Consider the following 27,825-nt stretch of genomic DNA (forward strand, 5'->3'; position numbering starts at 1 on the left):
CCATGGTATTCCAGAATTAGATGGCATGTCCAACACTACAGCACACAAGTGGAAAACCAAAAACAAACAAACAAAAAAAACCCCAAAGCACAGTCATTTAAAAAACAGACCACGAGAAGACATCTCAAGTGTTTCACATGCACAGAATTACTTGCTTCCCCCTCTAATTTATTTCAGATTAGTAAGAGATCCCTTATTTTAGGTCAGTGTTATGACAATGGAAGTATGCCAACTTAACCTTCATTTTCTTAATTAGCATTTAACAAGAAGCTTGTCCTCCTCTAGAAATATTCCCTTCCATAAGGAAGAATAACCTTGAACAGAAGACAAAGCTAAGCCAAGGAGAAGAGAAAAATGAAATGGAAGCTCCAAATATATTTACATGTCTTTAAAATATATTTATTTACATACCCTTAAAATGTAAATAAAATAGATCTCAGTAAAAAATTACTTCATCTTCCAGAAACAAGCAAAACACTGTATCTGTATTTATAACTACTCTGGGGAAAGCCAACCACCAAAAAAGTCCCTCTTTTACACATGCTCCCTACCATGGACCATGTGCTCATGTAACTCATTGTTTATCTAGTCTGGAGACAAAAATGCTATGAAAAAGCAATCACAAGGCAGATGGCTGGTTTCACTAATCTGACCCTATTTGTTCCAAGTAAATCTAGTCTACAACAGTGATGCCCCAAATAACCCATCATTCCTGTAATACTTAGATTTGCATATTTAGGTTAGAAATGCCTGGCATTGCTGGATTAAGATTTTCCCCCAGTAAAACAATGCTTTGTCATAAATTCTCCCGCAGAGACCATGCAGATTCTTAAACCAGACATGTTCAAACACAGAAAAGCTGACTGAAAGCACGCTCACAAAACATTCTCACCAAAGCTCACCTCTATAGGTGCAATGCCTTTTACCCTGCTTAAACCTGACTGTATAGAGTGACAAATGCAGAGATTCTCTCTGTAGCCGCCCCCATGATAACAGATGACAAGATGCAGCACAAGCTTCATCTCTTGCTAATTAAACGAATCAATTAAGAGACTATTGTTGCAACTGTGTAACTGCTGTTCTATAGTGGCAATAACAACCCCACGGGGAGGTCTTTTACTACATTAAAATGCTGTCCTCCACAACTCCATTTGATATTATTAGAAACAGTTATTTGCGTCTTGCTGTCATATTAGTAGCAAAGGCAAATTATGGAAATATGCAGACTAGAATGGTCCCAGTATGAGATCAGGTTTGGTTTTCAACCTCCAAGGGAACAATTGCTGAAATTCCAAAGTTCCCTAAAGTTCTTTAATGGAACTGATAAATCTATCAGCACAGCATCCATTTAGATTCTAGGTAAGGGTCACATATTTGCATACGTTCCTGCTAAGCTGATACAATTCAACTAGATAAATTATCATATTAAGTTTACCCTCCTGAGTTAAACTGATGGAGTTCAAAATTGTTTTCGATGGTTGTCATTAATCGCTGTTACATCCTAAATGCTCACTTTGAAATCTAATTGTGCTGGTGTACCAAGGGTCATATTAATAGCATTTTTAATGTTAAATCTTTGTAAAACATGCTTATTTTACTGATATTACCACTGAAGCCTAGAAGACTAATGAGAAACAAAGTATATTTATTATCAATAAAAACTTCATTTAAAATTTATATTCAGAGACTTAAATTAGCTTTACTAACTTCATCATGCCTGTGTTTCATTAAGATTCCTGGTTTAGCTTCAAAGTCATATAAATTAATACCTCCTAAACAGTTCTTGGGTATATGCCAAAGTTGCAGACATCAAAAGGCTGTTTAAAAACATGGGCTACATATATGTTTAGTACATGGCAGTAAACGTCTTCATAAGAAAATGCTCATCTTCACTATGAGGTAACAGTCTTGATACAGCTTTAAAAAACCCACCAACACTTCTTTGGCCAAATGAAGCAATTAATAATTATTTCAGCGGTAAATCATAGTCTACCAAAGTAAATCACTTGAGTTACACCTTTGGGTAAGTTGTCCACTTGTTCCAAGTAACAGGCTAGCCAACCAAGTTCAGTGCTTGTCCTTAAAGTGTTACTGAGCTCAGGAAGAAAGAAACTTGTCAAATGAAGTATGAAAAACCAAAAATCCTAGTTTTTCCGTTTGCTTATTTCTGAGGGATGAGTGGTCTCTATTATAAACAAAGACCACTATACTACAGAGAGCACACACACTACAGAATCCACCAACATCAAGAATATTCATGGAAATCCTGACCTATTTGTGATGTTATCTTTTTTTTTTTTTTTGCAAATTAAAACTCTAATTGAAAACAGAAGAAAAAATGAATAAATAAAAAGCCAAACATTGGAATTTAAATGCAATAGCCTACTTCCATCCTGTTTTTGTAAGAAAGCAATGCTTGCAATGCAGATTTCTGCCTCTCAATCCCCATTCCCAACCCCTTATCCCATTTGCACCCACATACACTATTTAAATTGCTGAACAATTTCAGCCCAAATTATTCAAAGAAAAGGTAAGTCCACCTACCTACATGTTTTCACAAGTCTTCTGAAGAGCACTGGCTGTGTTACAGAAACAAGACCAAAATCCATAGACCATTTGAGGGAAATTTGGCAGCACCCAATTAGGTATCCAACAAGCACCTATGCATCTTCAGCTTCACCTTAGCACCACCACCTCTTGCTCAAGGAGATCTCAGGCAAAGACTACGAGAAGTTGTTCTGTGGAAACTTGTGGCACTTCTGGTTTCTTTTAATTCACAGGAACAGAATTCAGAAAGACCTCCAAGCACTCTCTTATTTCTCTTTCCAAAGAAATCTTGAGCAAGATTTCCAAAGTAATCTGATTATTTTGATTTTAGGGATGTGGCTTTTGGTAACACCGGCATTTCTAAATCTCTCAGGTGTTTTTGAGTTTGTCCCCAGTGGACAGTTTTAATATATTCACTATACCTTCTGCTTTAAAACATGCAAATAATATATAAGACAATTGAAATGTGAACAGCATATGTAGCTGTGTGACTGCACCTGATCATTCACACCTCATGAACTGGAACAATTCTCACTGCCCAGCCCTAATGATGGTCGCTGCTTTCACAAGTGAAATCCTTGTTGTGTGAGTTACCCACTTTCCACAGAATACCAAAGCACCTTGCTGCCAGTCTCAGGATTCTCATCATCATCCACGTTCAAAAGAGACTCAAACGAAGTTATTGTTTTCAGAAACAATTGCATGTTTTTTCACCTTTTGCACTACTGAAATACCACTGATGATAGCTCTACTACTAGAAGCACTGTGGTTCACAGTGCCTCTGAAAATGGATGAAAAGAAAAAAAAACCTATACAACAGTACAATTCCCTTTATATCAGCAGGGACCCTAATCTTAAGGCTTGAGAATAGGAAGAGTAAAAAAACCATTTTTAAAAAGACATTAGCTTGCAAAATAAACACCTACTGGCCTACATTTATTTTCTTGTGGTTAGTACTCTACGTATTCCAATAAATACCACCTTTGTAACCTCTGCAGGTCCAAACCAATGTTTGAAAGTCTGCATAAATCTTCAGTATCTAATTTCAGAAGTGTCGCATATAGAAAGAAAAGCATAAAGAAAGAAAAGAACTTGTTAAGAACTGCAACAATTTCTAAGGGTGAAAGAAGCAGGTTGTTAAACATTTGCCATTGTGAGCTGAATCAGACTCATACAGCCAAAGCTTTATAAGAACACAGGGAGAAGGAAAAAAGGAGGAGGAAGCTGTCTGCTGATGAGATTATAGACAGACTGCAGGGTTTCAGCACAATTTATAAGCCTCAGTAATGGGACAAGAAGCTGGAAGTTTGCTCTTGAAGCAAAAGCAGATAAGCCACGGCAAGAGGGAGCAGAAGGGAGAATCAGCACTGAGAAAAGTTAGTATACTGGCCTGTAGCCCCTAAGATTAGTTTAGCTCTACAACTGAAGAAAATACAGTAAGACAGGATGCAAAGGCAAAGATTTTAGGAATGCTTTTCTATAAAGCTCTCCATTTCTGACTGCCATGAACAGGATACAGAACTAGTAACCCTGACTGTGTATGGAATATTCCTTTGCCCATCCATCTGGAAGTAGCTAAAGCCCAAAACTCATTAATACCAACTGTGATTACTAATGCACTAAATGCAAATATATGCCAGCTATGCTAAAAAGAACGGCCAGGGCTTGACAGAGACTTGTTTTCCTAAATCCAGTATTCTCAGCCTGGAATTTGCAGATCTGGTTGCAGTGGTGGGTCTCAGGACTATTTTAAATGGGTCTGCAAAAACGCTGAATAAAAGGATGTGTAGTATCAACAGGCTAATAGTAATCATAAGAGAGCATAAGCTACCACAGCAAAACTTCAAATATTTTGTAAATCAAAGGTGGCAAAAAGCACCCCATTGGTGATCAGACTGAAGCAATGGAAAATCCTCCAGTGAGATGGATGAACCAAGAAAACAGTGCTAGGAAACTCAGAAAGCACCTAAAGATGGCTTGACTCTTAAACCAGAGTAATTCTAATCTGCTCCATGTGGGTTCCTATATCGTGTTCCCCTATATTGTTAAGTAATATACTGAACAGTATGTCATGTGTATCTTCTTTCATCATTCCTCAGAGGAAAAAAAATAATTGTTTATATTTCTGCTGTGATGTTAGAGAAGATCAAAGAAACAGCATAAATTATGAGCAGAGGGTAGGGACCATCTCTTTTGAGGAAAGTGATCCACTGGGTCAGCAGAGCATCGCTGTCAAGCATGGCCTGCAGCCCAAAGCTGACAATGACATTACAGACGTGATGGAGCCAGGCTGCTCATTACCTGGACATACACAACTTCTTTATTTCAAATTCCACACACAGTCTAGAATACGTTTAATGCTTGCACAATAATCTGCAGTTCTCTATATACTTGCAGCTTTCTTAGCGTTAAAGGCTGCCTGCCCAGACGTATTTCATTGTTGAAGTCCAGCTGAGAGGCCTGAATAACCAACAAATGACTGGGGCCAGCAGTGGGCCAGCCAAAAACATTCTTCTCACGTAAGAGAACAGAAGGTGGAACGAAAAGACAAAAGACACAACAGAAACTGGAGGGTAATTAGAAAGACAGGAATGAAGGGTGGACTTTGGTCCTCTGAGCACTCAAACATCCAGTTTTTTGAATTGCAGAGGCTGAAGCAGAAGCTCTGCACATAGATCTTAGTGTTTTTCTATAGATTTTATGAATCTATTTCATATGATCTTTACATCTAGAGAGCAAGTCCTGTGAGGAGCAGCTGAAGGAGCTGGGCTTGTTTAGCCTGGACAAAAGGAGGCTCAGACTTTCTCACTCTCTACAAATGCTTTAAAGGAGGTTGTAGCCAAGTGGGGATTGGTCTCTTCTCTCAGGTAATGACTGATGAGAGGAAACTCCCTCAAGCTGCACCGGGGGATGTTTAGATTGGATATTTGGAAAAATTTCTTCATGGAAAAGGCTGTCAAACATTGAACAGGCTGCCCAGGAAAGTGGTGCAGCCACTGTCTCTGAAGGTATTTAAAAGACACGTAGATGAGGCACCTGGGGACATGGTTTAGTGGTGGATTTGACAATGCTGGGTTAACGGTTGGAACTGATCATCTTGGAGGTCTTTTTACAATCTAAACAATTCTGTGATTCTACGTTTTTGACAAACCTACTTCTGTGAGCTGCCTACACACAGGAGACAGCCCATAAATTACTGCTCCCTTATTTCCTGCACTCTTGCTTTTGGGCACAGTTTTGGACATTAATCTGAATCACGTACTAGCTTGTTTCCTTTTCCTTTGTACAATATATAGCACAACCAGATTACTTGTTGTTATGGTAATGCTATTAATAAATACACTATCTGAATAAATCTAGCGTGAAGTGGCAAAATAGCAGGACTCCATCAGTACACCACGTCTAGTGATATTCATCAGAGGGGACAAATGAGTAAAAACTCATGTAAAATCTCAATTACAGCCATAACCCAGGACCTCCTCTGCAATAATTTAATGAGGACTCAAAATGCTATCCTCACAAGAAAATTAAACCAAACCAGTGCAATTTCCAATTCAATAACTATTTCTTACAGCTACAAGTTGCTTGCTCCTCAGGCAGAAACATCCTCATATATCTTCCAAAAGCTAAGTCCCTATCATATCTGAGACTCACAACCTTCTATCAAAAAAAAACGACTTGGAGAAAATAAGCTATCTAATGCCACTACAGTTTGGAGTGAAGAGACATGCTCAAGTAGCAATTAATTCCTACTCATGATCAGAAACAAACAAAAACATTATTACTAATCCATGCAGACCCCCAAGTGATGCTAACAGTAGGCACTCAAAGCTATGATATCACTGGAGAAAGCAACATGATTTTTCCTTTTCTCCTCTAAAACAACAGAAATATGCTGCTACACTAACAGAAACGCTCATCTTACTGTCCAGATGTTTACCATATGTTATGAAGCAAAATTCATATTATACTGTTGTCTTTCATCTGCAATACAGTCTTCTCTGTCCTCCACCTAACTGGAACAGCCAGGATATTTCTAATAGAGAAGCACAGCTTTCACTTCCCCTCAGAGTGTCAGCTGCCTTCCTGAAGCAGGGACTTGTGTTTTGTCAAAATCCAGCAGCAGAGTTGTTTCTACTACGCGATGTCAAAAAATCAAGTGAAGCCATTTATTGAAGCTGATGCCTTCCTGACAAGCCAGGCAAGCTGTGCTCCTTACAAGCTCATTCTAAAAATACACTCTGCTGGACAGGTCAGTGGTCTGTACACTCCAGAGTATCGTGCTGGCTGGTACCACTGGAGTGCCATCAACATTTGCCCTGACCAAAATGAACACAGAATGTTCAGAGTTATTCTTTATGTTTTCTACTAAAAAAAAGGAGTGGAGAAGTAACTTTGCAAGCTGTTTATTATGTTGATAACAATACGTTATAATAATAATGAGCAATCAAGACTCTTTTGCTGCTAAATATTCCCTTCAAACACTTCCTAAGTCAACTGCAGTTAGCAAGGGTTTAATAAGAGATACATAATGGTGAATGTATTTCTAGGGCCTTCATTAAGGTAACATTTTCTTTGTTTGAACATTTACATTTGTGTAGGTGCACATGTACACACTACAGACTGTGTATCTATATGTGCAGCAATCTGTAGTGGATATCATTGTATATTCCCCCCCCACTACCTAAACTGAATATATTAAGCTTAAATCAGAAGAGTACAAGGATGTTAAATGAGCAAAGGACAAATGAAACAGCAGGATTTAGGGGAAAGGAGGACAGCAGGCTGGAGGACTGAGCACAGGTACACACTCTGCCTTGGATTCTACGAGAAAACTGTTATTGGAGCAAACCCTGGGAAGCAGACTTCATTACTGTTTCTCTACCCTGATTGCTGAAGTTCTCTCTCTGGGTTTGATCAGCAAGATGTGCATAATTTATATTAAATAAAAAAATTTCAGAGAGCGTACTAAAGGCTTTTCTCTTCAGTCCTCCTGAGAATTTCAGTTGTAATCACATACTTGATTTCCCCAAATAACTAGGATTCAATAAACACACGAGTTAGTCAGTAAGATCTAACATATATTACAATCCAGTAGCTGTTTCATCACCATCTTTTATAATCTCTTCCCGGTCTGTAAGTGAGACTTTGGGCCACTTCTAACAAATGAATACAAAATATTTTCATATCTAATTTGAACAGCAGGTTTAACATTTTATGTCACAAAATACACAATCAGAATTTTCCCTGCTACAGCACCCCCTTACAGAGAAATCAATTAAAATCTAGTCAGGTTATCAAGCTGCATTTGTGTTTATATCTTATCTACTTTGGAGTAATTATTTTCTCACACAAAGACTACCCAATCAACCACCTAGCAGCAATCTCACATACACAGGTTGCAACTCCAGAGCAGAAGCACCATCATAAATACAATAGTGCAGAACAAAACTTCATTTTTATGTCTTTAGGTTACTGCTACTCTGCTTGTAACTAAGACAAATAAATAAATACGTGTACACAGAGATGTATCTATAGAAGTAAAAAATATGAAGGGTACTTTTCATTTCTAAAAACAAACATGTAAGGAAAAAACATAAATGCAAGGTATTCTTGTTAAGTTTACCCTTAGCGTGTTAGACCTTGCAAACAATGGCTTCATAGGACTTGTAGCAGAACTAATCACAAGTAAGTAGAATGAAAGCATGATCATATGCAATCCTAATCCACTTGTGTCCAAAACAAATAGTGCACAAGGATGTTAGGACTAAATTCTACATGGAATGTTTCATTCTTAGGCTTTTCACTGCTAACATCACTACAGTGAAATCTGTGGGCAGCAAGCAGGACAACTTACTTTAGCGGATCCTTCAATTTTATTTCATTTTCAGAACTATTTTTAGACACATATGGAGCTTCAAAAAATTCAATGACTGCATTTTAATCATGCAAATCACAGAACTGGAAGTTGCTTCAATCACATGTATGTTTATAAGCATCCATAACCAAACACAAAACTTGTATATTATACATGACTGCTCCAAAGGATAATTTTATTCAGTAAATTCTGTCTAATGGTATAAAATCTGATTAGGATTTTAGGCATACTTCTATCCAGCAAACAAAATCTGAGAGAACTACAAAGCTACCAAATCTGGTTAGAATGAGAAAAGAACAGAACACTTTGCATTACTAAATAGTCTTTTCCTAAGACAGTTACTGACCCACTCTGGGATATAGGGGTATGTAATACAGTGAAGCAACAGAGATCAGAAAGCTGATGTGGTGAAGAAGAGTGGGATTGATCCTGATGTGTATCAAACTTCAGTATATTGCAATAAGCTTACAACTCTACAACCAGCTAGCTACCTTAAAATCCCTTCTAAATGAAATAGATGCAGACTTGAATCAACAGAAAGGTAGAACACAGGTACTGTGCCTTGGAAGTTGGCTTCAGTTGGCCTACATTCACCTGTTACACTCAGAATATTTATACATAATCCTGACCCCCATATCTACAAGTGTAAATGTACTAAAGTGTACATTTTACACTTTAGTGTAAAAGTGTAATTTACCTACTTTCTGTTTACATTATATTCTTCTACCAACTTAATTCTTTGCAATACAGTTATTACATGCTTACCACTGTGCCTAGAAACTGAATGCTTGTCTCTCCAGAGGCATTCCGAGAAATCCGCTGAAAAACACAAATGTAAGAATTGATTAAAGCAACTCAAAATTTGTAACCATTCCATTTGCTTTGTCACATCACTGTAAAGTAATCAAAAACAATTGAATACATAAATCTATACATAAAACAGATAAAATAAATTCCTTCAACAGAAGTACTGGAAGTCTAAATTATACTTCATCTCAGATTTTGGTTTTAGTTCAGTCAACTCAATAAAATTTATTTTTGAAGGACAATGAAGGCAAATATGACCAAGTACAACACAGAGCAACCTTGTGCTCGAATGTCATGAATAATGAGGCTTCTGCCATCTCTGTGATTCTGTATTCCTGTTACTCACATTAAATATTATCTTCATTCTCTCCTAATGAGAGACATTTTAATCTCTTTTTAAAATGCAAACCTCCAATGATGCTGCTTTGAGAACAGGAAAAAAAAATGACCTTATGAAATGTCTGGTCACCTACTGTGGTTCAGGAGTTGATTGAAGTTATTAAACAGTCTTCAAATACTACATTGTCAGTAAGCCGCAAGACAATGTAAGAGAAAATACATTACTGGTTTCACACAGTATTAAACATAACTTAAATATGCAAAACATATCAAGAATTCTTTCTTCCTGTGAATTGTTTTCTCCTTCAATGTAAAAAGTTTTTTCTCACATTTAATTCCTACTGTTTAAACTATGGCCCACATTGGTCCCGAGTCATTGAACACCGCCCTGATTTTACACAATGCCAAGTGTACATAAAAGTACTAAAGCACAGATCTGAGAAGATGAGTATTATTGCAAAGAACTGCACAGAAATCTTCAGCATTTTAAAGACAAAAAATCCTAAGAATGAGGCTGCAAATAATCTTGAGAGATCTTCTAGCCTAAGACTCCTAACACAATCAAAGCACACCAGTGTCACTCCCAAATGATGTGTTTCTAACTCATTCTCAAAATCTTACAATTGCAAAAATTTCACAGTCTCCCCAAGCAATTTATCCCAGTGTTCTGCATCTTTACAATTAGGAAGTTTTTTCCTAGTATTTGATTAAAATAACCCTTACTTCAACTTTATTACACATATTAATTCTCCTCTTTTTCATTACACACAGGAAACACAGATTATTCCCTTCCTTTCTACAGCTACCTACAGGTATATGAAGAGCCCTTATCATGGCTCCCCTAAGTCTTGTCTTCTCTAGACCAAATGAGAAAGTGCTACACCAACAATAGCTAGATATCCTCCAAAACAATTTTAATAGCAATAAATTAAATCCTGGTCCCTTTTCACTAATGGTGCATGTTCCTCGGCTACACTTTATGAAGTAATAATTACTACAGCCCAAACATGCTTATTTTTTGACTTAACAGGTCACACACTAACATTGCAATCTGTACAATCATATGAAAACAAAGGGTGATGTGCCAGAGCCTGACATATTTCAACAATAATGATTAATGGAATGGAAAATATGGGAAATAAAATTTCATACAAAACCTGACGTTTACTTTTATAAAGGAAACAGGAATATACACTTTTCCCACAGTCTAGGATAAACACAATCAGGTTTTGGAAACCACAAAGAAGAACAAAGTACCGGCTGCCTACAATGAATGAACCGCATGCCAAAACAAACAAGTCCCAACCACTTGATAAGCTGTCAGAAAATGGCAAGCTGAAAAAAATTAAAGGATTTAATTTCTTTTTTTTCTGGAATGCCCTCCACCCTCGTTAGAGTTCTGTCACTTATTGTGCTACCCTTTTGTCTGCTTTCAAGGGTCATTAGAGACCTTTTCATGTCCTAATAAAAATTCCGTTTTTTTGGCTAATCTCCCTGTCACACAGAAAAACACAACTTAAAAAACAAAACAAAACGAAAAATAGAGCCCTTCTGTCACTTTCTTTAAAGGCTTTCAGAGTAAAGCCAGGTATCTTGACAACTTGACTTACTTTTCTCAACTGAAAAGCAAATCATTAAAGTATTTCCTCACACAGATTTTCTTTACTCACAGCCAAATAAGCTAGCATAGCAAAAACTAAGTTCTTTCAAAAATAATTTAATAACCACTTTAATAAAGCCAAATAAATATGTATTTAAAGAAGGCACCTTCTAAAGCCTCCGCCTCAAGACAAGACAAAGATAGCAGCAGCAGCATTTTTCCTGCTCTGACACTGCTGGAGCACCCTGGTATCACAGTATAGCAATTCCTCACTGCTACTGTTTGCTGTGTCCAAAATATAAAGCATTCATTCAGTGTCGAACACATTTAAAGTCAGTATAAGCACTAAAATCCATCTCTTAAATTAACATCCAGGAAAGGGGGAGCAATGGGGAAGGTGACGAAAATAGGTAAGAAAGAGAGGAGAAAAAGAAATTTCCCTCATGGGTGTATGTAAAAAAACAAAAAGAAGAAAGAAAGGTAGAGAAATTCTCCAAGTCACAAAACATGTTACAGCACGACCAGAAAGAGAACTGCCAGGCTTTTGAGAACTGTGTTACAAAAGAAGTCAGAACATTATCATAATTAATGTTTCAAATTACAGTTGCAAATAAATTTCAGCTATTAGATGTGATTAGATTTTTCTGAAAAGAGTTACTTCTGTTCCACTGGCAGGCTTGTGTTTCTGGGATTTGTAAACGTAATTGATGTTTTCAAGAAAATGAAAGGACATGGTTAACAATTATTCTTTTATTTCCCACCTCTTTAGAAAAAGGACCAGTCTCCAGTTTCTCTTGTAAAGTTAGATATTTACATATTCTATACCTCATAATAGATGGTTTCATATTGCATGTGATAGCAGGAAAGTAATCAAATAGAGGTAACAATAGAGAATAGCTAATTATATGCATTGCCATTGCTTTCCCAATAAATCGCAAATTATTTGCTAGGAGGTTTACACCAAAAAGGCAAGGGAAATTTATCATTTGTTCAAAGACAAAACATACCCATGTGTTTACCTGCCAATACAGTAAAATTACACTGTTGACATAAATTATGCAATCTTAGATATAACCAATGCTTTTCTGGTTGATTCAGTGGACAAAGCTTCAGACTAACTTAATTAGTATCCTATGAGTTAAAAGTATATTTTTCTTTCCTTATGAGAAAGTAACAAGCTAAAACAAATCTGAAAAAAAATCACAACTTCAAAAAATCCATCTGCAGTCTCAAAGCTGTCAAATGAGTGTGAGTGTTACATAAATATTATATGTATTTTTACACACACAGGTTACAGTATGCTATACTGCATATGCTATGTATATACAAACAAAATGCTTATGCACACATGTAAAAATAGAAAAGTCCATACAATCATACAAAACGTGTTTGATTCTCCTCCTCTATCTTGTGTATGCTATACCACAGTCATTTCACAAATAATCATTTTAATCTGTAAATCCCAGTAAATTACAAGAGGTTAGTGTGATCTGACTTTAAATTCTTCTGCTTTGCCATAGAAAATTATTTCCAGTTAGTTGGGTATCAATGATGTATTCATTGTAAGATGCAATAGGGTTACAATCAGCTTTGCATTAAGCCTGCAATGGATGAGCACTCGCAGATAAAAATGATAACAACCTTTACATGAAGAAGGATAAAGCAGCTCAAGAAAACATAAAATATATATTAATGAAAAGCATTCTTAACTGACATAGACATTATTAGACAACAACAAGATCTTAGAATATTTCCCACAAGTCTTCTGGTCTCTAAAACTCTCCAAGCTACTGGAAGGGAGCAGCTTCAGAGAAGGAATGATACAAAACCAAAGAAACTCCAACAGATCAAAAGCAATTTTTTTTCCTTTGCTTACAAATGAAAAAGTAATGATATCCCCCAAGGTCAGAATTAATGTGAGCCAGCAAAGGCAATCAGGTAAGTAAATAGGTACACACACTTCTCAAGCACATTTATCTTGAACTACTATATACTGGCTTTATTTGCTAAAAATAAAAGCTGGACACCATTTCTTACAGAAACACCATTTTCTTACAGAAAATGCACAGATTGTCACTCAGCCAACATTTTTTCAATTTTTTCAAGCTATGGCATGACTATATTACCAGCTGGACAACATGTAGCAAACTACCAAACCAAAAACAAAATTACAAGCCCAGAAAATTTATGGATAGGCTATAAATAAAATTTTGAGTGAAACACTGGTAGTTTCCAAGCATGGTGCTGTTTTTCAGGATGCAGAATTTCTTGCAGCCCAGGCCCTATTGATTCATTTCAACTGCTCACTAACAAATTCTGAACATCTTATGCCAGGAATTTCAAATGGAGGATGCTATCCACTTTTTGGCCAATACTTAAAAACTCTTTAAAATTTCACCTAGCAAAACACAGGCCAGAATCATCCCCAGATGGGTTTAATTATAAAACAAATCATTCCCACAATAGGGAAGTCAGGGAAAAAACCCACACAGTATTTTACCTTGTAACATTAGAACAGATTCATCTGCTAGTCTAATCTGAATTGATGAGATTTTGTGTACATGAGGGTGCTTGGACATCTGGAAAGCTCCATCTTCCACCTAAGTCACTCCTACCTTTGGAGTTCCACAGTTGGGTCAGAAAGGAGGAAAAAGCTGCAGAAGTAGCTGTGAAACCTTTAAGTCATCCTCTCCTCAAAAAGGGGTGATTGATTTGATGCTATCAGTCTCCTTATCCCTCTCCTTCTAGAAAGGAGAACTTCATCTCAGCACTGCCTTTCCACCATGCAAAATCCCAGTCAAGGGATGTAATCACAGACTAGCAATGTGACCAAGATTGCATGCTGGAGACTGTCTACATTGCACTGTATGTTCAGACTTGTTCAGCCTCACAAGCCTTTCCACTTCGGCAGTCACCCTACTTTTTCACAATTTAACATTCTACACTGGTGGTGCCATCATTCTCTCCCCTTAGAGCACTAAGCTGCAGATGGGAAGTTAGCCTGATTTTGTGCACTGCTCTACCCTTAGCCATTATTAGTTTCAGTTCACACTTTATAGCAAATGAAGACCCAGTGAGTTGTTCTTCCTCAAGGCATGTCCACATTTTCCAGGTTCTTACAAGGGCAGCAGTCACCCAAGTAGGGAGAGAGATGATCATGTCCTGCTGTGTGTGAAGCATTTTGACTTGTGAAAGATATCTAAGACTGATGTTAGTGGCACTGTACTGAAGCAGTCTTTCCCATTAAAAGGAATCCTGCCAAAAAGTTGAAATATTGGCATTCCCTGGCACCTGTTGCAAGCTACCTCAGTCCCTTTCCAGGGACTAGATGGAATCTGTTCTTAAACAGTACAAATGGAGATGTTAAATACAGGGTGAGTGGCTTACAGGGCGTCAATCCACACAGATAATTGTGCAGGTGCAGTTTCTAAGAGGCTGAGGCACCATATCACTTTTAAAAGTTCTCTTAATGCCTGGGATTCAATTGCAGTAGATGACTTGGGAATTTCTGTCCTCCCATAAACAGAAAAATAGAAACACAGATCCTTCCCAATATTTCTTTATGTGATATCCAATGTGACTGTTACTTGTTACTTCTTTTTGCAAAGCTTTTTAAATATTAAAACCACTGTAGGTATGCTATTACATATACAGAGAGTGCCTTCTAAGTATGTACATGTGTTCCGTTAATCCTGAGGTAGGCAGGTGTTACAATGAAGTAGATGACAGGCTTTAAAACTAACAAAAAATAAACAAAACAAACAACAAGAAAAACAACAACAAAACCCACAAAAAGCACCCCACAAACAACAACCTAAAGAAAACATCCACAGGAAATACTGTTTATTTGGTGTTAGTAAAGAATTAGTCTAAAGGACATGTACTTCAGCCCAGAATTTACAACGATACAATAATTAGGAGTTTAGTCTTCTCTGTGAACTTCTAAATTTTTGCTGTTACTACATTGAATCACAAAATGACTAGAACTTCTGCAAGCTTTCCCCTTGTTTTGGTATGCCATGATGTGTCTTGCTACTAGAAGGGGGGAATTACGCAGTCAAAATGCTGCCATGTGATTCTAGATCTGATAATGTCTGTGACTGCCCTGAGACAAATCCTTTATAGGATCCTTAGTCCTTTCTCACTCTCATGCCCCTCCTCTTCCTTCCCCTTTGCTCTCTGCATGTGTTACCATGGTCAAGAGAACCATTTCTCATCTTTCAGGGTTTAGATATCATAAAACTAAAATGTCTGTCAGTGACTCAATGCAATGCTTTGGTCTTTGGACACATACAGAGTCTTTCTAGTTATTCATCCTGAATATTGTTTATCTTGAAAATTTATAGCTCCAAGATGAAAAAAACATGGCATAAGATACCATGACAACTAATATTATTTTATTAACATCTTGAGTAAAACAGGATAAAACAAATCCCATTTCAGAGGGATTGATTGAACATATCAGTTGATCACTCATTTCCTTCCTGAATGAAAAAAAGAAAATATATTCATTTTCATGAAAGAATTGGTAAAGGTAATGGTGTGTGCTTTCAGTTCTGCTGCTGTAATTTCATGAGCTTTTATTTCCTTTAATTTTCCCCTTCCCTTCACATATTCTCCATTTGACCAATGGACCAGAAATTTGTACCAGATTTGGCCAGGTTAGCCATAACTGGAACAGGCTGAAAATAAAACAGGGAGTGAGCTACAGGTTAATCAATGTGGGCCATCAGGAATTCAGTGCTGGGGCTCACACAGGCTTTTCTCTACCCAAAAGTACAGCTATGTGGGTATAGGATAACTAAGGTTCTGTCTGTTTGCAGATCGTTCTGAGTCCCTCTCCTGGAGACAACTTAGCAAGAATAATTTTGAAATCTTGGTTAAAGGACAACAGCAGAGTATGTGCAGTAATTGGCAGCACTAAAAAATGGACTGTCAAGCAGTCATGAACACTGCTCACTAAACCTCCCCAAAATAATTTTCAGAGGTTAAGAAAATGAGTGTTCTGAGGTAATGGTACTTTAGATTGAAAACCTATATAATGTATCATATCATTATCACAGATTACATCTGAGATCTCAAAACAGCAAAATGAAAAAAGGTAATTTTTCTTAAAAAAGTAAAAAAATCACACATATTTAAAAAGTCTCTAAAGAGTTGTAGGAAATGAATACTTGGGCATAGGCTTTGTTCTCCTGTCAGACATTTCCCTGGAACAAAGACTTCATAACCTACAGCATTCTCATTTTTTGTTATTATAGACCAAAATAATAATCTAAAGAAACATTGTATCAGATAAGCACTTACATTTGTCATACCCCAGGATGCAGAATATACTACTCCTGCTGCAATTGTTGATGCAATAAATAAATTAAATGAAAAAATAAGTGATGCCATCACCAAATTCCCTTTAACACTAAGTAGAGAAAGCTCCCCTGATAAATCTTCATCTATTTCATTCACAAAAACACTTGAAGCTTGAGACTGATGATTTCAGCTTTACAGGATCATGTTCTTGTTTAGCAACTCCATTATTCTCTTAATTACACCTTGCTGTGACTGATAAAGACCTTTTTATTGTAGAGTTTGGGATGCCCAACAGACACAGAACAGTTAGGCTGGAAGGGACCTCTGGAAATCAGGTAGTCATATTCCCTGTTCAAAGCAAGGCTAATGTCAAAGTGATATTGAACTGCTCAGGGCCTTGTCCAGTTGAGTTCTGTCTACATCCTACAGAGCTACAGTTCATCAGAGACTAATTCTCTGAAAGCCAGGAAATAAAAAAGAAGGTATCACCAATGCCATTGTAAAAATGCTTTGCCGAAGGTGCCAAAAGCCACGAAAAGTTTTCCAGTGTCCAGGCAGAATGCTTACACTACCTTTAGAGGCTAGAAGGTTTCATAACAGCAAGATAGCAGAGCTGTGGGCCCGACAGCTTGGCAGTGAAAAGGCTGGGTGCATATGACAGAACTAAGGGGTACAAAAGTATTGGCAAAGATGGTGACAAATAAATCAAACCATTCTATGGTTCTGGCTCAGCATCCTTTTGCTACAGGGAACTATCTGCAAGTAAAAGGTGCTTAAGGATGAGTTGAGTGTTTGATGATGGGATCGATGAAGGTACAGCATTCAACAGCACTAAGCAGTTGTAAAATTTGTCCATGTAGCATTGCCATAGAGCACCCTCAAATCTGAATGGTCAGTGGGGTGGTTTTTGAGAACTTGCCCAAACACAAGTAGTTGTTGGTTTGAGGATCTCCTCCTACATGCATTTTTCCCTGGAGCAACCTGCTCACTCTGCAGATACCTGATCTTCCTGTGCAGTGTCCCAGCAGAAGGAACCTACTTGCAACCTGACTGTAGGAAGGACAGAGCTGCAGTTAGGTTCAAGTACATCTGCTGGACTTCATGGATTCCTTGATTTATCTTAAGGCCCCCTTAGATTCTAGTTCCCAGGAAGAATAAAAGATGTTCAAACTCTATTGAAAAAGACACCTTATGCCTTCTTTCCTTCCACCTGCTCCCCAGCCCATATGAACTGGGAGACAGAAGAGGTCATAGACAACTTACTTCTACAGGCACAGCGCTCACTGAAAACTAGCTTACTTGTATGTCATGAGGATATGACAGAGGAGTAAAAATGCCCTCATTGACCCAAAATATGCCTGTTGTCTTTCTTCCAACTGTCATTACTTTCCAGGACACCATACTGAGGCACCACTTTCCCTTCCAGTTTCCACAGGAGTTTTTATTTTTCTTTTCCACAGCTAAAAATCAACATCCCCTTTTCCACTCAACTCTTCACAGGAATCATTGAAACCCTCATTTCTTCATTTATTTTTATTCTAAATATTGTCTAAAAGGTTATATCATATTCAAATCCTGTTTTATATATATAAGTATTTTAAATATACATTTGCAACTAAATAAAACCCAATGCCTTCAAATCTGAGGAAGGTGTATTGTAACTATATTTCTGTAGTTCTTTGATTTTAAGCAAAGTCCAAATTCATAATAGTTAGCTGTAAGTTAAATTCTAAATCATTAACATCTTTGAAACAAGTATGGGAAACCATTTTGGTGAAGTATTTCGGTACAAAAAAATGTAATTTGTTTGGTGAGCAAAATCCTACACTTCAGGATGTGTTAAATTCAGCCTCACCAAATGAGAGGTAGAATCTAGTCAAAAGCAGAGAAAATGCTGAGAAACTGGGGTTAGCTGAGGAACTACTAAAAACAGCCACAAAAAAAAATCCCATGATGAAATCTGAGCACTACAAGAAATGCCATGGGGTTTGCCCACACCCCCATCCCTGGAGACTATCTCAGAAATCTCTTCCTCAAACGATCCCAAGTTTTCATCACTTCATCATTTTGTATGACATCCTACGGATTTCACAGTAAGCCAAAGCAGCACAAAGATTTCAGAGCCCTTATGCTGCAGCCACAGGACCTGCAGTATACCCCAGGGTTCTGGTCCCACTCTCATCTGGGGACCTGGCCAGGCACTCCGCAGCTCCCATCTGCCGCACGCAGATGGGCTTCCTCACACAGGAAACAAAAGCAGGAGGAGGGGGGCTGCCACACATCCTTGTTGTGCCCTGGTATGCCCTAGACAGACTGTGACCAGGGCATATACTTCTCCTCAAGCTCTTAGGTCCCGTACTCTAGAAATTGTCCTAGAAAACATGGGTTTTAAACTCAAAGGCCCTTCATAACTCTGCAGCAGAGTTGGTGCTCTGCTTTGCTCTAATTCTCACTGAGCCTTTAGCAGAGGAGTGAAAATACAGAAGCATGCTTAATTACTTATTTTTAAACATGCAAAAGATATGTAACAATATGAATGTCTAGACTATAATTTACATAAATATATTTCAAACCAAGACATTTTAAAATTATTTATTTCCTGTTTCTATGCTTAAGTGCTTTGCTAGATTGTGGCCAGACCACAGGATCAAGCCAAAGGTGCATAAATGAAACCTTCAAAGAAATAAAATGTTCACAAAGATTGTATTTGGTTGAGCAAATTTAGAAGAATGAAACCAACTATGAAGAAAAATTAGATTGGCTGAAAATTAATAAAGCACAGCTGGAATTACTTGATTCATCCATATTTGTTGCTTAAATGGCTCTAGGGCTAAGTTTTGCAGAAAGAAGATACCTCAAGACTCAGGGGTCAATTGCTTTTGGAGACAAATTGACCTACAGAAATACACTTGTCTAATTTGGTTCTTGCAGTGGAGCAAGTCTACAGAAATATATAACCAAAAAACCAATTTTGATTCCAGTGAGCGAATAGCAGAGGTCAAGTTTAAGGTTCCCACAAATTTACATATATACACTAAAAGATTAATAACTTCTCAAGCTACTGAGTTTCTTTGCTAAAAGCAAAGGCAGATAAAATCTGAGAAGGAAACAACATATGTGCTTATTCCACATTCTGTTGGCTAGATACCATGCAGTCAGCTCATTGCATGTTGCTGTGGCTAGATCTGCAGTATTTCATAGGGTTTGGTTGTACTCAGGGAGTGCAAGTAACACTATTGCTGGCTCAGCTCCTAGGAGAAAGCTTCCTCAGATCATATGATCATTAATTCTGAAACTAATTTTATGCACCAGTTCAACTATTATTAGCTAAATTGTGTTACTACTATTAGTTATATATCCAGTCATGTAGTAATACAGTTTGCAATGAGGTCTTGTGCATACAGTTATCCATTCTAAATATAATGCTTTTCACCTAGGCAGGTTTTATACATTCATACATTGGTATTTTTTCCTGTTCAAAATTAGGAATGTACTTTATAAAGTGGCACCAAAATGGACCAGTACTAAAATAGTAAAAAAGAAAAACACACCTAAAAATAGAAAATTATTTTAGACATACACACTCCTTGAGGCTAGCATAAACCTCCCAAGAAATCTACAGAACTTAAGTCCAGAATTACAGGCACATAATGAAAATTTCACTCTCAGGCAATACTACCCTTGAAAGAATAATTTATTATTTTCAAGTTGCAGTCTTTTAAATTCAATCAGAACAAAAATAGTATTTCCAGTTGGGTAATCTACCAGGGGTGAAAATGAAAAACTAAACTCACACATTTCATTGTAAATTATGAAAAATCTGACCATTGCATCACTGATAAATATATAGGCAATAGATACTGCTGTATGCAGAAAAATACTTTCAGTCAGTTTTGATTTGTTTTTCACTACTGCCAGGATCAATAGATATTTGTAAATAAATGATTTGTCAATAAATATATAAATCCTGAATGTGGTTACATTTAGAAAAGCATTCTCTTTTTTCATTTCTCTTTTTTATGTTTCAAACACATAAGTGTTCAGAAGGAAAGCATATACAATCACTTCAACCTTTTCAGTCCTCTTAGAGCCACATAAGTTTGGGATGTTTTCTATGTTTATCCTCTCAAATCATGGAACTAATCATATTTCTTTAAAGTATAAAAAAAAATATGTTACATAGGAGATGCTGTCCTGTGACTTTCAAACTGCAAAGGCCCAAAAGTGTAACAATCACACAACTCAAACATGAGGAAGAGACTAATTTTACTGTAGACCACCACATGGGTTTTTGTTGTTGGTTAGGAGGGAGGCTTTTTTGGTTTGTCTCAGTTGATTAGTTTTTTGGTTGGTTGGGTTTTTTTCAGTAAACCCTTTCTTATTTTTTACATGATTAAGAAACTCTATCTTCTCCCAAGCCACTAAGTAAAGAGAACCTATAAGCTGGGGTAAACGTCTGTCTAAATAAGGAACTTCTCATTAAAAGCAAGATATTCAAAACTCTTGATAAATAATTTTGAGTGCATCCAGAGCTTTAGTGGAGTGAATTTGTCTCAAAGTAGAAACATTATGCTGTTTATACAACATCACGTAATTTTTATGATGCAGCAAGTTTAGACCCCACATTTCAGTATTATTTGTATGCCCAAAGACACTTTGGGGAGATTACCTGTATAGTCCTCTGAGTGCCATCAATGGTGACAGACAACAAGGGTGAAGCCAGGTTCCACTCGCTGGTCACATTTAGTTTCATCCCATCAACTTCCACCTGTTGTGACACCAAACAAGGCTGTTACTATGAAGACAGACAGAAAACTGATCTCAAGTTCATTACTGCATACAAAGCAGCAACCATTTTAAAACAGATGGCTCCCAAACAACCTGTCATGTTTACTGCTTCTGCCATAAAAGACAGGGTCCAACAACAGAGTCTTCCAGCTATCTCTGGGGAGAGGTGAAGGACCTGTGAACAGCTGCCTCTGAGTAGCAAGGTTTCAAGTGATTTCCAGCAAGTAACAAACAGCCATCCAACTTTTAAACCTATCTGGACATGCTACATTTACTGCAATTAGACAAGTAATGCATATAAATTCCAGTGACACCTTGCAACCCACACAACAGGGCTTGCATATAATATTCTCTCCAAGGACCAAGGAAGAACTTTTCCTATGCTTCTAATGAAGGGCTTTGCATTGTTATCTTAATTAATATGAGGCAGTAATTAATTCTTCGGCGTTTTGCCTCGAAGTCTAGAAAAACTTTGCAAATTCTGACATGTTTTCTTTCAATATACAGTTGATCAGAGGAATACAATTTCTGACTTGAATGCCAATATGCTTATCCAGAAAGTGGGGGGTTTTTTACCATCCCATATTCATTATACAAAAATATTTCTAGGCGAAGAGCAAAAAATTCTGGGTTCTGAAAAAAGTGAGATGATTGTGAAAAAATTTACTATATATGGACTAATACAATTAGTGATGAATTTTTATGGCATGTTTTGAACACTCATCATACTATTGAAGGTAGGTAACTACTATTTCAGTTATATAATTTACCATAAACAGAAGAAAAATCATGGTTGGCCAATTTCTTTCCTCTCTCAAAATCTCCAAAATATTTTCTAATCAGTAAATTTCAGACAATAAAGATGATGATACAACTATTGCATACACTCTCAATAAACTAGAAAAAATTTAATGCATTTAGAATAAAAGCTGAGCACACACTTTACAAAATAGAATTTATAAAGCCTACTTTTTTGGGTCTCAGACTTATCATTATTTCATCTTAGAAGAAGAAGAAGCATCTTAAAAGAAATCCATAACAAGTGCAGAGGAGCAGTGTGTAATTTGATAAATTTATTTCAGTTAAGAAGAAAAAGTTCTGGCTTAAAAAACCCTCAAATGTTATAGACTTTAGTTCAGAATACGAAGTTGGCCTCAGTGATACAATCTACGCAATTTCCATGGGCTTTAACTATAAATAAAGTTACATGTAAAGAACAAGAAGAAAAACAAGTCATTTATAATGGTTCACCAATAGGCCAGATTAGCTGGCATGCTTCAGGTACTTTACACTGCTCCAGTGATGCAAACCAGCCAGAAACCTGGCTTCAGTTAAGCCAGACCTGCAGCTGGTTTGTATTTCCAGAGCACTGCAGAGCAGCTGGAACACCCTGGTGAACCCAGTCTGCTCTCAGCAAACACGTATCAGCAAATACTGTTTTTATTGAGACTAGGAGAAACATCTGAAAAAGACTTTCCAAATGGAGAAATGCAAATCCAGTGCTCTATCTCACCCCTCTTTGATTACCAACTGAACTTTGGTAAGGTAATTGTTTAAAAAGTTCTGTCGTTATCACTAAAACCAGAGAAAGACTGTCTGCATGGAGTCTGGGTCTGAAAACATCATTTACCATGTGTGTCCAGGGATAGAGGTGAGATAGCATCAAAGCAGACCAGGCTACTGGTCCCCAAAAGAACCTTCAAGTGTACACTGCACTGCTTGTGGCAGTGTAGGATTTACACACAGCCTCACAGAAAATCTATAGCTGCTATCTACAGTTCTAGCAAAGGGTGTTCCAGGGGCAGGAGGCAAGTCAATACCTCACCAACAAACTCAATTTAATCATTAGCTCTTTTGCCACTGTACAGATGAGCAAAGGAGAAGTAAACCAAGTGTCTCACAGCTGTAAATGACCTGTCCAAAATCCCTCACAAGGGTCTATACGAGTCTTGCCATTATTGATTCCAGATTACGTTAGTATCAAAACATTTCTAGTGGAAACCACCCTGAAAGGAGAGACGGCAAGCAGGTGCTAAGTCTAAACAAACTGTGGCACTCTAGGCTGCTTATGTGCAATAGAGAAACCAGCAGACAATATATTGCCACTATTACGGTTTCCCTATTCAAGAAAGAACAGAGGGTCAGGGGAAGGGTTATATGAACTAATGCATATCCCATAAACTGCAGCAGTCTTCTCACAGAATGGAGCTACAGGGTCTTAGCTGCCTTCACCTGCAGCTCACCATGGTATGTGCAACTGGGGAAGATCATAGAAATCACAGAATATTCTCAGTTAAAGTGATCCACAAGGATCATCACGTCCAACTCTTACAGTTAATGGCCTATATGGGGATTGACCGCACCACCTTTGCGTTATTAGCACTGCATGTAACCAACTGAGGATGCAAAGCCAAGAGAATCGCAAGGAAATTTAGCTATCTATACTCCAATAGGTAGGATGACAAAGACAGGAGGTCAAGATATCAGAGAAAATTAACACAGACTGAGGGTAAGATATTTACCATGTAGTGACCATGTTACTCTTACTACAAATGAGGGAAAAGGCAGGGTGAAGGGGAAGATGGGACTTGGTGTACCAAAAACCAGATGCGGATTGAAATCAAACCAATACTTTACCTAACAGAGCAAACCTTCTTTCTGCAGCTCAACAGCCAACAGTCTAGCAAGACCAGCAGGGCGAAATAGGGGAAGAGAGAAGACAGCAAAAGAACTCGTCAGAAGTTTGCATTTGCCTTCATTCCTCCTCTAGCAATGGATGTCATAGTTGAACCTAATACCGCAATAAAACCAGGACCTTTTTGCTTTAGGCTTGGGGGATTGGGGGTGGGGGTTTAGGGTATGAAGGCAGACATGGGGATTAACTAATGACATTACACTGACTACTTTGCATCTTACTTTGCTTCTGTGCTCCTAAAACAGCCGAGAACAAATCACCATTCAATGGATGCTAACACTTGAACTGTAGGGAGAAGATCCCAGTGAATTCACTCCTGCAGTGGGTCACACTGTGCTTTACACCACAGCTATATAGTCTAGCTTTATCCTTAACTACTCAGTTCCAAGCATACACATATGTGTATGTGCATCTACAGTAGCTATGTTTGCATTGCTGCACTACATCCACTGGCATAGTGGTGGTGAAATATTCCTTTTTAAAAAGGTTTGTTTGTCCCTAGGTAAGGACATAAAAGATAAAAGCAGCCACAGTCCTTTAAAATTATTTCCAATACAAAAGCTACCGTAAATGAGGTCTCAGAAAGAAGAGTGACAAGTCCAAGACACAATGGTAGAAAAAGGTCAACAGCTTACCCCACTGTCACAACTTTGCAGACTTACGCTGGCATGCACCTGAACTACACAAGTAGCAGCCCCTTCACCTCTTGTGGAGTGAGTTCCTGATGTTCAGCATGATAGATACCAGCTAACCAATAGTGTAAAGAGCTGCAAAGCATAATCTGCATTCAGTTTCCTTTAGAGAACATAATTTGGCATTCTGTGTGCATGTCAGGCAATTAAAGAAGGCAGCACAAGCCTGAGTGTTATAGCCCTGTTAATTTACTAATGCAGAGTCTCGCGTACATCTGGCACATGTCACTTTTTTTCTCCTGGAAATGAAGGTGGTTTTCCACGAGACTGGAGGGCAGCTGAAGCATTTGTTTCCTGCCTGATGCTTCAAAACATTATGCCTGAAGTTCCTCATGCCAGCCTTGAGTCTGACTAACTTAAGTCTGTTGATTTAATCCCATGGTTTCAATTCTGCCTCTCAGCATGGTGTTCAACTCAAGAGTCCTGGCCCTAACTACTTGGCTATGCCACCCTTAGCCATATTACTTACAGCCCTAAATTCTACCTCTTGCTACAAGCAGAAGTGATGGCATTCCCGAATCAATCATTATCTACAAAATAAAATGTCACCCTCTGCAGACCTGCCCTGCTGAAGGTCTTTCTCTGATCAAGACCACTGCCCATGAAGATGTACTTTTCAAGAAAACAGACATTACTCTTCACAGGAAACATATCAGTATTCACTGTCATAGCCTCCAATCCCTTCAACTGCCATTAATCTAAGGCACATCCAGTGGGTAGCAAGGGCTCTACAACGTGAAACCTTAAATCATTCCTGCAAGGAAGGAACAATAGCAGCAAGCATCATTGTTGCAAATGCGAGGTAGCTTATATGTTTGAGGACTTTGTTCAAGCCTACATAAAGCAAAGCTGTCCTCTTCTGTAAAAAGAGTAACAGTCCCAAGCAGAAGACTCATCACCTCCATCACTGCGAACTGCACCATGCCAAACAGCAATGAGATTCTTTACATTTTTATGAATGAGGTAAAGGATAGGTATTGCTTCTTGTGCAGAAGAGGAGGTGGCCAGAGGACTTGTAGCACAGTGTGGCAATAGAAGTCCAGCTGTAGGCAGCATTATTCAGCAGCAGTCTGCAGTGATCTCAGACTAAGCCAAATTGAGTTGGATAAAGTGGCTTTTGGTTCCCAGTTTTCACAAAATGCATTAAATTCTCATCTAATCTACTGTCCAGCCAACAAAGAAGCACATGAGAATGGAAAAGGCAAGTGAAAACTGTCCTGTTTCAAAGCTATCATCCCTTACCTTTTGCAGTCCCATGCAACCTCAAGAATGTGAGGAAAGTCTTTATGAGGCTGATGAGCCCAAGACTTTCTTCAGAAGCATGATGCACGAAACCCCAGGCATTTTGTAAAATATTTTGCTAGTTTTTAATGTAAAAAAGTTTTTCCCAGCCAGCAGAAGAGTTCAAACACTATCTTGCATCTCTCTATATATTCCCATAGCCAATAACCACAACACACTTCCTTTATCATGAAAATTACTGGCTACCTGGAGCCTGTAAGAACTTGTGGTAATTTGCAGAGTTGTCTTGGAAATTATTAGGTTTCTTATACAACGTGTTCTAACTTCCCCACATTGTCTTTAAGAACCTTGAACAAAAACAGTCATATCTGCCACATTAGGAAACAGCAGCAACTAAATAGTACTTCACATGTTGTCATTCATAAATGCAAATGAATTATGCACAAATGCAAAGAAACCCAGTAAGATTTCCCATGTGGGCAGTTCTTCTTAGTTAAGCTCCTTCTTGTATATGCTTTTTCTGCTGTTCTTTGGACTGTATTTGCTGGTGACCCGGGGTCTGATAACACTCAAAGTGTTTGACATTTTCCAGGACCATGTCCTGGAAGAGGTGACAGTGTACTCTTGTCAAGTTTACAGATGGCACAAAACTGGGTTAAACACTCGAGAGCAGGGCTGCCATCCAGGGGGGCCTAGACAGGCAAGAGGGAGGGGCTAATGAAAACTTTGTGAGATTCAAGACTTATTTTTAAGTCCAACATGTGAGAAGGATGAACCCATCGCAAAAATACATTACAACCTGACTGGCTAGGGAGCAGCTCTGTGGAGAAGCACTTGGAGATGTGGGCAGACACGTCAGCAGGACGTGATTGAGCCAGCAGGATGCCCTGGCGCCAAAAGCTGCTATCAGTGCCCTGTGCTCTGTTAACAGAGGTTTAGTCTGCAGATAGAGGGAGGTCATTAGATCCTTCTACTCAAAACTCAGACTACATCAAATACTGCGTCTACAAGACAGACACTCAGTTTGCTCAGTTTTACAAAGTTCCCATCAACCCATTCCTCCTTGCCTGTCGAGGTCCCACTGGGTGGCAGCATTGCCCTTGACTGCATTGAGCACTTTCTCCAATTCTGTCTCCTGTAAATCTTATGACTGTGCACTCCTACTGCTGCCTCCAGGTATTGAAATGGTTGTTGAACACAGCTGGTCACAATATAGACCCTTGTAGTCCCTTGATGACCTCTGAGTAGAGTACAACCCATTAACCATGGCCCACTGAGTCTGACCACTCAACTGGCTTTTTATTTTGTTGGGTGAGATCATGCCAAAAGACTTGCTAAAGTCAAGGTAAATTACATTCACTGCTCTCCCCTAGACCACAAATCCTGTCAATTTATCATAGAAGTCTGTGAGGTTGATGCCACTTCAGGTGGGATCTCACCAGAGCACAGAGACAGCATCACCTCCCTCGACCTTGCTGGCCATGCTGCTTTTGATGCAGCCCATGATACTATTGGCTCCCATGAAGCCTCTCATCCAGCAGCACCCCCAAATCCTTCTCAGTATGCCTGCTTTCAATCCATTTATCCCCCAGCCTGTACTGATACCTGGAAGTTGACCCAACCCAAGTGCAGCACCTTGCAAAAATAAAGAATACACTGACATCTACTAGCCTGGTGTCCAAGATCATACAGGCTTTTGCGGGGAAATCCATATTGAGAGCACTTTCAAGATGACTGGTCTCAACTCAGGGAAAGAGAACCTAACAATTCAGAGTCCCTTGGGAAACCACCATTATTAACAAAGGATCCAGAAAGGCTGGACATACTTTTAAGATGGAAATCTTAAAGGCATGGGAGCAAGCCATGCCTATGTGCCAAAAGACAAGCTGGCTGAACAGGGAGCTTTTTGCTAGAACTCGGGAAAAAAACA

General features: G+C 38.2%; 1 protein-coding gene across 3 annotated transcripts in view; it reads right to left on the minus strand.

Moving 5' to 3' along the window:
- PCCA (propionyl-CoA carboxylase subunit alpha) overlaps positions 1-27,825 on the minus strand; it is a 272,415-nt gene that overhangs the window by 48,807 nt on the left and 195,783 nt on the right. For all 3 annotated transcript variants that reach the window (XM_042042942.1, XM_042042930.1, XM_042042953.1), the window contains exons 20-21: positions 21,148-21,246; positions 9,191-9,244 (exon numbers count right to left, since the gene is read on the minus strand). In XM_042042942.1, coding sequence (XP_041898876.1) covers positions 9,191-9,244; positions 21,148-21,246 — 153 coding nt within the window. The remainder of the gene's footprint in view (positions 1-9,190; positions 9,245-21,147; positions 21,247-27,825) is intronic.

Source organism: Corvus kubaryi, unplaced genomic scaffold (genome assembly GCF_017639235.1).
Source record: "Corvus kubaryi isolate FWS band 111438036 unplaced genomic scaffold, C.kubaryi_AGA036_p1.0 133, whole genome shotgun sequence".
NCBI classification, from domain to species: Eukaryota; Metazoa; Chordata; class Aves; order Passeriformes; family Corvidae; genus Corvus; species Corvus kubaryi.